At 44.3% G+C, this 17,502-nt stretch overlaps 1 protein-coding gene across 5 annotated transcripts in view; it reads right to left on the bottom strand.

Moving 5' to 3' along the window:
* LVRN (laeverin) overlaps positions 1-17,502 on the bottom strand; it is a 50,797-nt gene that overhangs the window by 23,171 nt on the left and 10,124 nt on the right. For 4 of the 5 annotated variants that reach the window (XM_075020285.1, XM_075020284.1, XM_075020289.1 and 1 more), the window contains exons 4-6: positions 15,273-15,399; positions 12,892-13,046; positions 11,405-11,518 (exon numbers count right to left, since the gene is read on the bottom strand). In XM_075020285.1, coding sequence (XP_074876386.1) covers positions 11,405-11,518; positions 12,892-13,046; positions 15,273-15,399 — 396 coding nt within the window. The remainder of the gene's footprint in view (positions 1-11,404; positions 11,519-12,891; positions 13,047-15,272; positions 15,400-17,502) is intronic. The other variant, XM_075020286.1, reaches the window with a different exon arrangement.

A 17,502-nucleotide genomic window follows, 5' to 3' on the forward strand; every position in this document is an offset into this window, starting at 1 on the left:
AAGCCCACGCTGGAGCAGGCTCCTGGCAGGACCTGTGGATCTGTGGAGAGAGGAGCCCACGTTGGAACAGGTTTTCTGGCAGGACTTGTGACCCTGTGGGGGACCCACGCTGGAGCAGTGTGCTCCTGAAGGACTGCACGCCGTGGAAAGGACCCATGGTGGAGCAGTTCATGGAGGACTGAGTCCCATGGGAGGGACCCCACGCCGGAGCAGGGGAAGAGTGTGAGGAGTCCTGCCCCTGAAGAGGATGAAGTGGCAGAGACAACGTGTGATGAACTGACTGCAACCCCCATTCCTTGTCCCCCTGCACCGCTGGGGGGGTTGGCAGAGAATCCAGGAGTGAAGTTGTGCCCGCGAAGAAGGGAGGGGTGGAGGGAAGGTGTTTTGAGATTTGGTTTTTATTTCTCATTACCCTGCTCTGGTTGATTGGCAATAAATTAAGTTAATTTTCCCCAAGTTGAGTCTGTTTTGTCCGTGATGGTAATTGGTCGAGTGATCTCTCCTGTCCTTATCTCGACCCACGAGCCCTTTGTTATATTTTCTCTCCCCTGTCCAGCTCAGCAGGGGAGTGATAGAGCAGCTTTTGTGGGCACCTGGTGTCCAGCCAGGGTTAACCCACCACAAATCCTCAGGGAAAAGTAAGTCAACTATATTAAACAGCAAATGAACAAATACTGGGAAGTGAAAACCTGTATCTCATTTACATCTGTATGTCATTAATATGGCAGCATTTTCTCCTAAATTCTCTGTTTCTCCTGCTGCAACCCTGAGCAATAACCTAAAAACTAAGCTACTGAGGGTAGTAAGGTTTAACAGTGCAGCATTTCTGCTGTAACTTGGTGAGAAATATGGAGGGGAAATGGGTCCTTTGGTGTCAATCAGTGAAGTTCTCTTTTTGTCAAATGATGATTCAATTTCCCCCAGCTGAGTATCTGTCCCACGATGGGATGGAAAATGACATAATTACAAAGGCAAAGAAAAAACCCTAAATTTTTAAAACATTGCAGGCCACTTTGAGTACTTCTGCTTCTTAAGGAGAAAAACACAGGTTTCCAATCAATGGGATCAAATTTGTTGACCATTTTTCTCCTTGTAAACAGCCAGTAAATTTAATTTTCATGGTTCAATTTGTAATCGGGTGGTGATCAGTGGCACAAAGTCTAGTTGGAGGCCCATAACTAGCACTGTACCCCAGGGGCAAATGTTGGGTCCAGTCCCATTCAACATCTTCATTAATGATCTGGATGATGGTGCAGAGCATACCCTCAGCAAGTTTGCAGATGACACAAAACTGGGAGGAGTGGCTGATACACCAAAGGGTTGTGCTGCCATCCTGAGGGACCTGGAGAGGCTGGAGAAATGGGCTGACAGGAACCTCATGAAGTTCAACAAGGGGAAGTGCAAAGTCCTACAGCTGGGGAGGAACAACCCCAGGCACCAGTACATGTGGGAGCCACCCAGCCGGAAAGCAGCTTTGCAAAAAAGGACCTGGGGACACAAAGGACACCAAGCTGAACATGAACTAGCATGTCTCCTTGCAGCAAAAAAGGGTAATGGTATCTAGGGCTGCATTAGGAGAAGTATTGCCAGCAGGTCAAGGGAGATGATCCTTCCCCTCTACTCAGCACTATTTGAGGACACACCTGGAGTGTTGGGTCCAGTGCTGGGCTCCCCAGCAGAGGAAAGATACAGAGCTACTGGAGAGAGTCCAGCAAAGGTCACAAAGATGATGAAGGGACTGGAGCATCTCTCCTATGAGGAAAAAGGTTCAGAGAGCTGGGACTGTTCAGCCTGGAGAAGAGAAGACTCAAGGGGGATCTCATCAATGTATATAAATACCTGAAGGGAGGGTGCAAAGAAGATGGAGTCAGGCTCTTTCCAGTGGTGCCCAGTGACAGGACGAGAAGCAATGGACACAAACTGAAACACAGGACGTTCCCTCTGAACATCAGGAAACACTTTTTCATTTTGAAGATGACCAAGCACAGGCACAGGTGGCCCTGAGAGATGGTGGAGTCTCCCACCTTGCAGATATATTCAACAGCTGCCTTGACATGGTCCTGGGCAACTGGCTGTAGGTGGCCCTGCCTGAGCAGAGGGTTGGACCAGATGATCTCCAGACGTCCCTCCTAATCTCAGCCATTCTGTGATCCTGTGAATGTGTATGGCCCACAAAACTGCGTAAGAAAGCCCTGTATTCTCACACCTGTGTAATTTACTCTGGATTTCCAAGACACACCACATAACTGTAATTTATCAAATCAAATTACTACCCAGTATTAAAATTTACTTTATGGACGTAAATAAAATGGCACTTGTTGATTTTTAGAAAGGCAAGCTTCTAAATGAAAAGATTAAAATTTAAAAGGAGACAAGGATTTATTTCCAATTTGAAATTTGGTGGCCTTTACACTTTTCAATGATATTAAAATACTGCATTACAGAGATTAAAGTGAGCTGTTGTTGAAGTTCAAACCAGAAGGTTAGCATATCCCATGACCTAAAAATCCTTCTGACAGAATCTGTTTGACATGCCTGTATTAGCTTCCAATTAAGCATGTAATTAATGACTTTGGTGAATTAGAAAAGGAAAGTGACAAACAGTATTTCATCTGAGCCAAATAAAAAGCAAACTGGATTGACCGCAGTCTTGGGCCTGCCCAAACTAAAGGCTTCTCCTTTCTTCAGAAGCTGAGGGCACTGTGCACAGACATTTGTGATTGCACAGGTGAGTACACCTCATCTCATGGCTACAGTTAGCAGCACCCATCCTGTCTCAGCGTTTAACAATCGATGGAGTTTTCTAATATGCTATGGGATTTACGCTTATTCCCATTTGTGCGGAACAGGAGGGAGTTTTACTCTGCTGTCGGACTAGCTATGTGCATTACATTTGTCTTACCTACAACCAGACATCCACAGACGCAGTGGGGTAAAGAGACTCAAAATGGCACATCTTAGTCACTGCCTGGTAAAGATACCTGAGCTATGGGATGCCTGGAAAAGAGCTTGGACAGGCAGGGAGACAAACCATCAGCTACAGGACCCAGGAGAGCAGGCCGGGTTTGCTACACGACACATCTAGGGCAAAACACCAACTCCTTGTCACTGCAGAAACAGAGCTGTCCACCCATACTCTGCGCCAGCTGTAGAAGAGCTAGGTATGATCACAGCCCCCAGCAGATGGAGACCCTCCAGGGAAGAATCAAGACCTGCTGGGCTTTCCCCGGGGAGTTAAATTGCTAATACCACGTGTGTATGGAAGGGTTAAAAGATGGAATTTTGGTCCGTAGATGAACACTAGGTAAGAAGTACATAACTGAGAAAAGCGCAGTCAGCACAGGGACTATTTTGACTATTGTTTGAAATGCTGACCACAGGAGTAAGAAAGTTGAGGGGAAGACGTGTAGCAATGGAGGAATACAAGGCATAACACATAATTTTGCTTACCTTGTAAAAATCCTGTGATTGGCTAGAGCATACTGGACGTGACTGATGGATTATGGTAACATGCCGCGTGTACAAAGCCCATGAACCAACAGACGGGATGGCTATGGCACGTGCAGCGCGCCTGACCAGCGGGCACATGTGCCATAGGCTTCCTATGTTGCAATTGAGACGTGTTTCAGCACTCATTGGTCACGACTGTCAACACCCGTTCCTCCGCAAATGTATAAATACTGGAGTTTTCTGAAGAGCAGTGGGCCGGTGTACGGCAAGGTCACTGCTGCCTCCATGGAGACGCCCACGTAAAGCTGGCACCTACCGGCTGCTGGGCTGAGCTTGTGGCACAAGACGGCACAAGAATGTACAGAATGTACAGATGGTTCATCTTCTTCACAGTCCTTGGGTCGGTATGTTAACTGCTTTTTTTTGCTTTGTAAGATACCCTTAGTGTAATGCATGGCTGTAGTTAATAAAATGTTTGCTTTTTCCCTCGTAGTCAGTGTATGTGTGTTTACCTTCTCGGGAATCCTTAAGACCACTCTAAAACATAAATTGGCGATGAAGATGGGATTCCCGTGAAGGAGGCACACAGACACAAGTGGGTGGGACACAGATAGTGGAGTCGATAGCTATCCGTCGGTTGCGCCACTTGGGCATACAGGCATAAGTGCATGGGATGCAGATAGTGGAGCCGGTAGCTATCTGTCAGCTGTGCCACTCAGCTGCAGAGGGAGTGAACGGGAGGCTCTCCGCATGAAGGATTAAAGAGAAATCCGATAACAAGGCCTACTGTGGGACAGAGTCCTTGTTGCTTGTGTAGGAGTTGTTCATGTTTTGTTAATATAGACTGTGGTTGGTGCGGATGGCACATTTTATCTACTGTTGAATAAATCCCAAGAGTTCTTTTGTATCCGTTGCGGTTGTACTACACCTTTGACACATGGTGGAGTACTTTATTAGTTTTTGTGTAAGATATAGGAAAGAGGTTTTTGCTTACTTGAAATAATGGCTCTAAAAATGCCCTGGAAATCTGGGATGGGTACCGGTGGGTTTGCACCCCCAACTGAGAGACCAGGTTGGACCCTGGAACCCTGCAATACCCTTTGGGACAAGTGGGAAACCTGTACTCAGGCAAGCCCAGAACCATGGACTAATGAATCCCCTATGGAGGTTTTAAAATATTGGGAAGGGTTCGTAGAAACATCACATACTAACGGGAAGGACTGCCTTAACCACACCGGGCAGATGGGGGGTGCCCTCCTATTCGCCTATAAAGTACAATGGGGGCGAACACAGGAATTGGAGGCAAAAGTTGAACAGCTGGAGAATCAGTTGCGGGAGCTTAAAGCGACTACAGTCCTACAACAAGAAGCCCTCCTTAGTGAAACAAAAGAGGGGGAGAAGTTGGTGCAGAAATGTGCCAATCTCACTACCCATTTCGTGGTGTGAGCAGCCCACCAGAGGTAAAAGGGGTCCCGAAAGCCGAAGGGTGGTCATCATGTCCTGGCAATTGTAACTGACCCCAGGTGGGATCCAGAGACATGGGACAGTAACATATGGGAAAGTAGTGATGGTGACTCCACAGAGATGGAGGGGGAAGAGGCAGCACCCCTGACCTCTGCAGTGCCTCAGTCAGGGAAGCGAGCCACTCCCATAGTAAAACGAAAGGTGGTGGCCAATCCTAACGATGTATTTGTCCGGCAGGATGAGATGGAAGATTATTCCCCTGAGGATATTAAAAACCTTTTAGAGAAATATAAACAGAGGCCAGGAGAAAAAACTCAGCATTGGTTGGTATGGCTTATGGAGGAAGGAGGGGACACGGTTTTGATAGACAGCATAGATGCAACCAAATTCTTGGGGCTTATGATGGACCCATATGTTCAATCAGCCTTACGGCAGATACCCTGGGAAGGAGGAAATATACCCTTGGTTACTGTAATAGCTAATGGATTTGATAATAGACATACCAGTGATGGAGCATGGCCTCCAGAGGCGAAAAGCTGGGCTACGCTGCAACAGGCTATTGCCATTTTAAAAACAGAAGGTATGAAGTTAGCAGTATCGATGGGAGACCCACATTTATACCTTGACCAACCACTTCTGCCAGAAGTTGTAATTTGCTTCTCAAAGGTCGTCCGGCAGGATGGAGACCTTATTTGATTCCCCTTCTAATGGTGGAGCAAGGGAACCCCATATTGCAGGTAATAGAAAAGCTGGGTCAAATGGGGGACCTTCCAGGCATTGCAACAGCAGAAAATAACACTCCCCGATCCCAAATCACAAAAGAACTATGCCGTGAGCAAGGACAGTCAGGAGAGTGAAATTGCTTGTTTAAACAGCTGTTGGAGCAAGGTGTCCCAAAAACAGAGATAGATGGACAACCCCTATCAGTGCTGCGCCGTTTGGCCCAACAGGGAAACCGAAACCAAGTCCATAAACTCCAAAGTACCACTCCGGGTTTTGCGGACATTCCCCATCCAGGTTTTGACACTTGTGAACAGGCTCCACAATAACCTTGGAATGATTTAGACAAGACTGTAGCCCAGTTCCACCCAAAAGCCGAATGAAGGTCAGACCAAGCCCCAGGTCTGAGTTGCCGTGTGCAGCATCATAACCCACATGCCTTTGTAGCTTGCACAATTTGGTGGTCCCCTACAAACAAACAGCAAGTGCAAGCTCTAGTGGACACCGGCGAGGAGGTCACGATTATACATGACAACCCAGCCAAACATAAAGGGGAAACAAGCCCTGTATGGGGTTTGGGAGACCAACCAGTTATCAGATGCTTAATGCATGTAATATTGCAAATTGGGGAATGGCCCCCCAGGTCTTTTAGAATTATGATAGCTCAGATTGGAGAATATACTATTGGTATGGACACACTCTGGGGCCAGACCCTGGAATTGCCTGATGGTCTGTGGGATTTCGGTTCAGCACAGTGACTGCAACTTCAGGATATCCAAGTAGGAAAGATCCCTGATGAGGCAAATATACCTGTGGCCCACATGGTGGTACACCTAAAGCAATACTGAATTCTGGGAGGGAAGGCTGAAATTGAGCAGACAATACAAGACCTGCTACAAGCTGGCATAGTGTGTTATACACACTCCCCATTTAATAGTCCTATCTGGCTGGTAAAAAAGCCGGATGGGAGCTGGAGGATGACTGTAGATTATAGAGGAGTGAATAAGATATCCCCACCGATAACCGCCACTGTTCCTGAAGTGGCCAAATTGGTACATCAGATCCAGGCGTACGCAGGCACCTGGTATGCTGTAATTGATACAGCCAATGCCTTTTTCACTGTTCCTATTCCTCCAGCTGCCCAGGAGCAGTTTGCCTTTACGTGGGGTGGGACCCAGTATACTTTTACCAGCTTACCCCAGGGGTAACTACACAGCCCGACATTTTGTCACCAAGCCATTCACAAAACTCTACAACAGGTCAGCCTGGAACCTGAAAGCCAGGTAGTACAATATATCGATGACATTTTGATTCAGGGACCATCCCAAGAGCAAGAGCAACAACAACTTGACCATGTCCTGGACAGATTGAACAGGACAGCTGGGTGGTGAACCCCGAGAAAGTCCAGGGACCCTCAGACACTGTTAAATATTTAGGAATCAAGTGGCATCAAGGAAAGCAACAGATCCCTGAACCCGTGCTGAAAACTATACAGGAGTGGCCACAGCCAACTACCAAGAAACAGGTGCAACAATTTTGGGGGGCACTCAGCTTTTAGCGATCATATCTTCCCCACCTGGCCATCATATTGAAGCTGTTATATGTTGTGACCCAGAAGAAGGCTCATTTCCAGTGGGAACAGGCACAGCAGGCCTTTGAGCAAGCAAAACACATAGTCCAGGAATATCTGGAACTACATCCTATCCAAGATGGGCCCATTGAACTACATGTCTCGCTAGAGTGTGATGTGGCTCTCTGGAGCTTGTGGCAACTACAGGATGGTCGCAGACGGCCTTTGGGGTTCTGGTCCTGCTGGCTTACCAGGGCCAAATTGCGGTATACTGTATTTGAAAAACAACTGGTTGCTGTTTATTGGGCCCTGCTCCAAACTGAAGCCAGAACTCTTGGGCACGATGTCTTAGTTCAGACAGAGACACCGGTGATAGCCTGGGCAATCACCCCGTCCACAACACGTAAGATCGGCCATGCACAGGAAGCCACAGTTATCAAAATGCGGTGGTACCTACAGGAGAGAGCCAAGCCAGGTCCAAGGGGTACACACCAACTCCATGAAGCAGTGAGCAATGGGGTGTTTGAGGAAGGGAAAACAGCTACTGATGTGGTAAATTAACAATTGGGTTTGTGGGGTGTGCCACACGAAGAGCTTACAAAGGAACAGAAGGAATTTGCCTGGTTTACTGATGGCAGCTGCTCTGCAAAAGGATGCTGGCGGGCCATCGCCTTCAACCCTGCTACTAGAACAACTCTCAGTATTGAGGGTGAGAGAGGCAGTGCCCAGCTTGCAGAAGTAGTAGCAGCTTGGCAAGCTATAGACGCTACTCCACCCAATCATATCTGTTATCTTTACACTGACTCTTGGGCTGTAGCCCAGGGGCTTGTACATTGGTTGCCAAAATGGCATGCCGACCAGTGGCAAACTGGGACTAAAGACGTATGGGGCTGTCCTTACTGGGAGTGTACTTGGGCTCTCCTCCAGGACAGGGATGTCCACGTATTTCATGTGGATGCACACAAGAAAGAACAATTTGAGACACATTTGGGGAATGCACAAGCTGATGCTCTCGCAAAGGTCCAGTCAGTAAAACTAGAGGAACAGAGTAACGCTGCATTGGCACAGTGGGCCCACAAAAAGGCCAGCCATGGGGGGAGGGACGCCACCATAGCATGGGCCAAGGCCCAGGGTATACAACTTTCAGTAAAAGATGTGCAGACATGTATTGCCCAATGAGAAACCTCTCAACTGCTAAAAAGGCATCCTTATTTAGACCAACCAGTTGGAGCACATATGGCGGGGCACATCTGGGGGTGAAGTATGACAGGTTGACTATATTGGACCTTTACAGGAACACAGGCAACAATGCTATATCTGTGTAGCTGTGGACACATATTCCGGACTAGTAGTAGCAGTTCTTAGCCGCTATAGTAATGCGCACACTACAATTAAATGCTTAGAGATGATAGAGCTCTATTATGGTACCCCTGTAGATTCAATCTGACAACGGGACACATTTCAAAAACACCAGAGTAGCGCAGTGGGCCAGTGACCGAGGAGTTACGTGGACATGGCATCTCCCTTACCACCCCCAGGGGGCAGGATTAGTAGTGCACACTAATGGATTATTGAAAGAGCAGCTGAAGTGCTTGGGGGGTGGTACATTTATTGGGTGGGTAGACCATCTAACTGAGGCAGTACACATCTTGAATAACCGTATTATTAGCCAGAGCTCAACCCCCATGCTACGGATGAAGCAAGGGCAGATCAGAACCACCAAGGTTGCAAATCCAGGAATATCCGTCCTACAAGGGATGGCCTTCATGGCTACACCCCAAGGCGGTGGATACACCATGCAAAGCACTGCAGATATAACCATGGCTAGCCAAGAGATGCAGTGGTTCCACACTGACACCACGCTGTATCCAGCCTCTGGTAACTGGCTATGTTTATTGTGTTTGACCCCAGGGCTCTTGGCCCAGGGCCTTGTGTTAATGAACCCAACTCAGGAATCTGGAAGAAGACCACTCATGCTTGGAATTAAAAATACCTCCTCACAGGCAGTGATCCTACCTGCTGCCCCATGGGTTTTGGTATATCATGTCCTGAGTGCACCACCAACTGCAAAGACCACACGGTGGTTTGCTGGGGTGCGGGTATGGTATCAGCCCCTGTTATGACAACCAGCTGCGGCCGAATTTATAGCCGCTGATGACTCACAAGCTGTAACTATTGTGGTGCAGGGACAATCTGCGTGGTGGCACATACCAGCACAGCACTTAACATGACAGGAGTAGGGTATAGGCTGTTTCCCCTCCCCTCTTGTGTTTACAGGTGGGAGCAGTCATGGATACTGCCGCAACCCAAGGAAAACGTCTGGGTGAACCTGGCTAATGTCACCGGACAAAATTCCTTGTGCCTCAGTACAGCAACTCCAAATAATGCCTGTCTCACATGTCTAATAGGGATTCCACTGTCATCAATGGAGTTTGAAGATCTCAACAGCTACCATACAGTTACAAATCCAATGGACTGGAATGCTTGGTTTCCACAAATTGGGCATTCACTTTCATTGCCACCCCAGGAACTGCAGACTCTGGGGTCCCTGAATGCAGACAGTGTACCTATTTTAGTTACACCGGTAAAGAGAATGCATCATGGTGGGTTAATGCCACTCTACCAAAATATTCCATGACGTCGTTCTGGTGTAACATCACCTCCAAAAGTGTTACAAAGAGTTTTTCCATGCATATGTCTTTGCCATCGGGACTGTTTTCGATATGTGGTAACCAAGCCTGGCTAGGAGTACCACGAGCCATCAAAGGAGGGCCATGTACCCTGGGCCGACTCACCTTGTTAGCCCCGAATGTCACTCTTACGATCTGATAGCAGAGAAACCATACTCAAAAAACACAGGAAATACATGCATTTGATCCCAACTGTAACGATAACGTGGAGTTTTGGAATGCCCCACGGACTATTGCAGCACCTATATTTGCACCTGGAGTAGCAAGCACTGCAGCCCTATCTTAACTAAAGAAACTGGGACGTTGGCTAGCCAAATATAGTAACTCCACTAGTTTAGCATTATCTGATTTATTGTTAGATGTAGATAGTATTAGACACGCAACATTACAAAATAAAGCTGCAATTGACTTTTTATTACTTGCTTATGGACATGGCTGCCAAGACTTAGACAAATGGGTTGGAACCCCTTCGCAGGGTGGACATGTGGGTGGCCATGGCTATGACAACTTATTTTAGGTTTAGCTTTTGTATGTCTTGGTTTTTTATGTATTATGTGTTTTGCCCCCTGCATTATCCAATTAATACGAAAAATGATTGATACTTTGCTGCAACAACATGTCATACAAATGGTACAATACCGTCGTGTTCCAACCATGGACCAGGCAGTGGCATGTGTACGGAAGCATTAAAAGATGGAATTTTGGTCCGTGGATGAACACTAGGTAAGAAGTACATAACTGAGAAAAGCGCAGTCAGCACAGGGACTATTTTGACTGTTGTTTGAAATGCTGACCACAGGAGTAAGAAAGTTGAGGGGAAGACGTGCAGCAATGGAGGAATACAAGGCATAACACATAATTTTGCTTACCTTGTAAAAATCCTGTGATTGGCTAGAGCATACTGGACGTGACTGATGGATTATGGTAACATGCCGCGTGTACAAAGCCCATGAACCAACAGACGGGATGGCTATGGCACGTGCAGCGCGCCTGACCAGCGGGCACATGTGCCATAGGCTTCCTATGTTGCAATTGAGACGTTTCAGCACTCATTGGTCACGACTGTCAACACCCGTTCCTCCGCAAATGTATAAATACTGGAGTTTTCTGAAGAGCAGTGGGCCGGTGTACGGCAAGGTCACTGCTGCCTCCATGGGGACGCCCACGTAAAGCTGGCACCTACCGGCTGCTGGGCTGAGCTTGTGGCACAAGACGGCACAAGAATGTACAGAATGTACAGATGGTTCATCTTCTTCACAGTCCTTGGGTCGGTATGTTAACTGCTTTTTTTTGCTTTGTAAGATACCCTTAGTGTAATGCATGGCTGTAGTTAATAAAACGCTTGCTTTTTCCCTCATAGTCAGTGTATGTGTGTTTGCCTTCTCGGGAATCCTCAAAACCACCCTAAAACACCACGGCTTAATTAAATCCCATCTCCTGCACCCTCCTCTTCTTTGTACGTGCTGGAACTTTGCTACTTTAGCTTACTTCAGTAAGCGTTACTACTTACCAGTGAAATCTTAGGTTCAACAAAGGTAGCTCCCAGGTACTCAAAGTAAGATGCCAGTCCCTCATTAAGCCACAGATCATTCCACCAGTTCATTGTAACCAGATTTCCAAACCACTGAAATAGAAAGAAAAAATGTCTCAACATCTCTTTGGACTGCTGTTTTCATTTTTTACAGGTTAAACACACATACCTATGCTGAAGTAACTTTATTTAATGTATACACATCAACTGAATAAGATGCTGGATATTCCTTCAGAGAGTCAAATACAGTAGAAAAAGATGCACCTTGGAAAAAGTCAGAGGTTCAGGGCAGTTATTTTTTAATTGTTTCACCCACAATTTCATACCATGAGTATGGATGTCAGTGCTTTATGTCATTCTTTTACTCTATGTAATTTTAAACACTTCACAATAAAATTTAAATATCTGAAAGATCATATGAGGCTATGATTAAAAGTAGGGCATTTATCAAACAATTACAAAAACATTTTTCCATGTTCTTAACAGAAGGAAATTGTCAGGGGAAAGACAAACAGAACTGGGGAAATAACCATTTCCAAAATCAGCAAATCCCTACCTTAGCAAGCAATAAAACTTCCACAACAGCTTTTACATACTTGTATTTGGCAGCTCATATTTAACAAAAAACTGATCACTTGTGGATTTGTATTTTATTCATTAATTCTTAAAAACTTGAACTACTGCTTTGTTTTAAAATAGAGTTTAATTAAGTACTGACTATTGTTTCATTGGCCTGCAATAAAAACACTCTGCTCATCTGAAGGTCCGGCAAGTTACAGACCTTGTCAGAAGGGCATACAAGTGCACTAGCCAAGTTAAACTCTTTCACTAACTTTGTTGACTAAGTCTAAACAGTTGTTGCTGTGGCAAACAACAGTAAATTAAACAGTCAATAAAAAAGTGAAACTGCATTATCACTCCAAACCAAGTAAGAAAAATTTTGAAAATCTCTACAAAAACTGGACCAAGGTCCAGCTACGGTTTAAAATGTGTTCATGTTAATTTTGTTCTATCATACCATAGGCTGTTTCTTACAGAAAAACAAATACCTTTTGCAATATGTACATGCACTGCCACTACAAAAGAATACTTATCAAGTCCATTAATCCTCTCACCGAAGCACTAAATATACTGTATATAGAGAGCACTGTGTCATTCCTACATCCCTACAGATCTTCTAGTATGACATTCAGGTATTGTGTAAGAAAAAGAATAAGTAGCCCATTAACAATTTTGTATCAATGAGTCCTGTGCAGTCACTATGCAGTCTGTGATATGACAGAATCTGCTTTTAATACTGATTTATCAGTGGAACATATGATCAAATAGTCCTGCAGTACTCTAGTGCTCACACCCCCTACTGTCAAATCACGACTTTTCTTCTACTCATCAGTGACTGCATCACCAGCAACCGGAAGGAAACAACCTCATAGGCAAAAAAATGTACAGAATTTTTTACCACATGCCTGGTGTCCTAGCTCATGTGACACAATTATGGCAATCATTGCCTTTCTGCTTGTGAATTTATCACTTGGGAGGAACATCAACGATGATTCTTGGAAAGTCATTAGTCCCCAGTTTTCCATAGCACCTGCTCCAAAATCAGGCAGTGCAACCAGATCTAAATTGATTCAAACACAGAGAAAAAAAAAAAAGGTGTCTTTAAAATATTTGGAAGTAAAATACTCACACGATTTTAATGCTCACACTGGCTCAGTGTACAATTAAAGGATACTACATTGTAATGGTTCTTTGCAGTATTATGGCAACACTCTTGCAAATGGTCTGTGAAATTTCTTCTTGCCATACTTTTCATCTATGACTGCCACTCTTTCAGGGAGCCACGTAATAAATCCCCACGAAGCCGCCCAGATCTGTACTGTATCTTGTATACACAAGTGTTTTGAACAAAAATGAAGGCTGTATTCTACCAATGCTAGGAGAGAATATATTCACTTCTGGCTCTCAGAAATCTCTCTCTGGATGAGTTTCTCCCATGTTTGGGAAAGATCATACTTACATCTTTCTTCAGCCTAGCAACTGATAAAAAAAAAATCTTGCTCTTTCAGCTCTGTGAGTAGAGGGATCCTTTCCACTCTTAGTTGAAAGGTGCCTTAGAAACATCATCTCTTTGCTTCCACAGCATGGTTGTTACCTATGTCCTCCCCTTCTGCCTCATGCACAGGGAGGAGTTTTCCAGTTCAAATGTGAGAGAGAAACATCAAGGATCTCAAAGAAAGATATAGTGTTTAAACTCAGAAGCAAAGAGCAAAATTTGGAAAAGACACACAGAACATTTTGGAAGCAGACACAAGCTTGTACTCCAAACCAGCTGACCATGAGCCAGTTTCAGTCCGAAAGCTAAGCAGTTAACGTAAGCATGGTGCTGAACCCAAGAAAAGCTAGATTGCATCTCAGCAGGGCTTATCAGCTCAGCTTTACAGCAAAGGTATTTCACTTTTCAGTGAGGCAGCCCTCATCTAGCCAGCCTGGGGCAAGAGAGCTCACTTATATAACTGCATCAAGATCAGGTGAAGACAAACCCTTAAACATCCCTGATTTTAAATGTGTTTATTCTTAATTTCACATTTTGAGTTTGCAATAGAAATGTCTAGCATTTACAAGGAGCTATTCTTGGATGATCTAATCCCATTGATTTGTAAGCAAAACTTCAAAGAAAGTGGGAAATGCAGTTGGTATTGCATGACATTACAGTGGGGATTCTAATGGTATTACAGCATTCTGCGAAACTGAAATCTTATCTAAGAGGAAGCCTGCAATACTGTTCTTCTACTTCAATTTTGTAATATTTTTATACTAATGAAGTAGCGTATTGACACTGATGCTAAACAGAAGAACACAACCATGAAATAGGATTGTCTACAGCCCTTGAGTAGCTGGTATGATTACTAAAGATAACAAAATTTAGAGTGAAGACTGCATATGTTACTTTTTCCATAAGAAGTGTAATGAGTAATTCTGCAAGTTATTCTAAATACACTGGGAGATAATACATTTACAAAGATGAAAATTTATTTCTTTCAAGTGCCAAAATACAGATTTGACAAATCAACAAATTACCTAGTCAAGAAAGGAGGGAAATTCTTCCCCCACAGTCCTGCAATCTGCTAAGATCATGTGCAGGTCCAAAACTCATTTTAAATAAGAACTGTCTTCTGTGTCCTCACTATTGTAAAAATCTGTTTAAAAGAGCATGTTTCCCGATAATATTCATGCTGAAGGTCTTGGGAATCCAAGTACAAGTAGTGGACAAACTGTACAGTGGAACTACGTGATGGCACCCTTTTTTCTTGACTGAACCTTAAGTGACTTACCCCATGTCCATTTTAAGTAGAAACAATGTTTTCCTGCAGGAGTCTTTTTTCTGGGGAGGAGTGTGCAGGAACATACAGCCAACTCACAGGTAAGACAGGAGCATATTGAAGAAAGCAAGGAATGCTTTGGGAAGACATGGGTTACAGCAAGCGTGGATTTACTAGGAAGACGTAGGGACTAAAACATCCTTGCCTGGCATGGTCTGTGCATCCCAGAAATAGCCACGTGACTTAACAACTCCTTTCTATCCACTTTGTAGTCCCATCTGCCCCTTTATTAGGAAATGATGCTTTAAAAGAAAGAGTGGGATGTAAAGCTAAAAGTGCTGAGTTATGGGTTAATAAGAGCCAAAACGCAGAAAGGAGAATTCAGTAAGCTAAAGCTTAAGGTTTTTACTCCATGAATGTGGTAAGCTGTAAAAAGAGAATACTGTAAAAGAACCCATTGCTTCTGTGAATGTTACACCATCAGCAGCCAATTCTGGTCCATTTAAGAAAATAAGTAATCTCACCTGTCTTTGGCAGAGGGTAGCTGACATTAAGTAAGTCTTCCAGAAATGAAAATACCGGGCCTGTGATATTTAAAGCATAGTCAACATACCCATTTTTAACTGCCTCCTTCCGAGCCCAAATACGTATCTGCAATAAAACGAGGCAGTGTTACTTTAGACAACCCTCATATTTTCATTTTCTTTGCTTCTCTTCTGTGAATCATTGTTTGAAAATGCTGTCCATCCACACTAGACCATGCAATGAAGCTTTTAATGAAAAAAAATCCCAACTCAAGTTTTGCTGGACCTAACAAAATGTGGCACAGAGCCTAACCCTGCTAAAATCTAGGAGAGGCCCCAAAAGGGCCAAGATTTGAATCCAACTACACATTGCTGGAACAAACGGACTCCTGGTTTTTCTTTTATTAAATGAGAAATGCTGTAAAACTAGTTATAATCAGACATCTTAAGCCAATGTATTCCAGCCAGTAAGTCCGGGTGACAAACTTTCCTTCAGCCCACCACTCGTTCTCTGAAAAGAGAGAAATGGATGTTCAGAGAGCATTTGCTGTTCTAACATACACATCTCTCCTCTTGAACTTTCTCACAGACTAAAACAGACCACTGGCCTCTCACTGCTGCTGGAGAAAGCAGATGTCATCTCAGCAGATGACATCTGTACTTCCAAGTAACGGAGACAGAAGCAGCAAGCAAAGCTTCCCGCTGACGTGCCCATTTCCTTTGACGCAGTACTGAAAAGGGCAGCTGCTTGTCCAAGGTGATGGAGTAGACTGAGAAAAGGTTTCTGTCTCTATCATGTATCTCTGGATGTGAGACCCCTCCAGGTGCCTAGCAGCTCAGAACTCCCACATTTCTTGCATCTAAATGCAATACATTTGGTCTCACAAGTAGCTGCACAGCCAAACCCCGAGAGCACAGTTGGGAAGCATCAGGATTTAATTTAAAAGGGAAAAAATAAAGCATATTCAATCAACAGAGTACCCTCAGCCTCTGAGCCCCTCTTTTCAGCCAAGGCTTCAGAGGAAATTCAAAGACCAGATCACTTCATTTTGCAAAACGTAAACACAATGGGCAGACTTAAAATCCTAATCCTAGTATAAGCTTTGAGTTATAATACCTGTGTTTCAGGTTGTAAATTACTTACCAGAAATCACAAAACAGACACAATGAACATGGTGGTGTTGGGTTGACGGTTGGACTTGATGATCTTAGAGGTCTTTTCCAAACTTAATCATTCTATTCTATTCTATTCTATTCTATTTATTCTACTCTAACATGCTCACACAAATACTGTGGAGGTGTAAATTGAGCATCTCTGTCTGAAACCAAAGGGCAAAACACCCTCTCCCCTCTATCTCACAGAACACAGGTGGTGCCTCTTCCCTCTGAATAACGCTCATTTGAATGCTTTGCTTTGCTGACTCCTGTCAGTACACATCAGCCCAAGGAAAAAGACAACACAGTCAAAGCTGTAAGCATCCAGCATGTTCTATACAGATAATGACATACCAAATCCAATCTTCACTTTAAAAAGGAGCTAATATTGTGCTTCCTAGGTCACCTCTGCACTGTCCTCCCACCTTGTCCCACCTTTCCCCAGGAGGATGACAGTGAAGTAACCATGAAGCTAACATTGTGCTCTCATTTATTAAGGAGAGCAAGTATATGCTACCCTTAATAGCTTTATGCTTCAGTCTACTATTCATTTTGGAACAACTTGATACATCTTTTCCCTGTTGACTTTCAGCGTAAGAAGGAAAGTGGAACAACTGGCGCCACTGGAGTATATTTTTTTACAGCTTCCCTCAAGAAGCTTTGGCCATTGTAGTGTAAGAGAAAAACTAAATATTCACTGATGAATAAGCTTCAAACACAAAATAGTCACTTTTGGAGGCTAAAATATATGTCCATGCAGAATAAAAGGTTAAAATACTAGTATTCAAAATGCTTGGAGTACAGTATTGGTCCTATTGATGTCATGATGCTGCTCTCCAAAGGGCCTTGAAGAACAAGGCACTGAACTTCAGTGGGTTTGTCACAGCAGCGGAAATGGCTATTTATTCCAACTAAGACTGCTAAGAAGATAAGAAGACCCTGAATTATGACCAGTACTTTCTGCAGTGTAGCTGCTCCTAAAGTTTTAAGATACAGAGCCCATACCTACTTGTGAACTTGTATGAAACAGGACAGGACAATAAACTAATTGTCCTAAAGGAAAGCTTTCCACAGA

The sequence above is a fragment of the Buteo buteo genome, chromosome Z, assembly GCF_964188355.1.
Source record: "Buteo buteo chromosome Z, bButBut1.hap1.1, whole genome shotgun sequence".
In the NCBI taxonomy this organism is placed as follows: domain Eukaryota; kingdom Metazoa; phylum Chordata; class Aves; order Accipitriformes; family Accipitridae; genus Buteo; species Buteo buteo.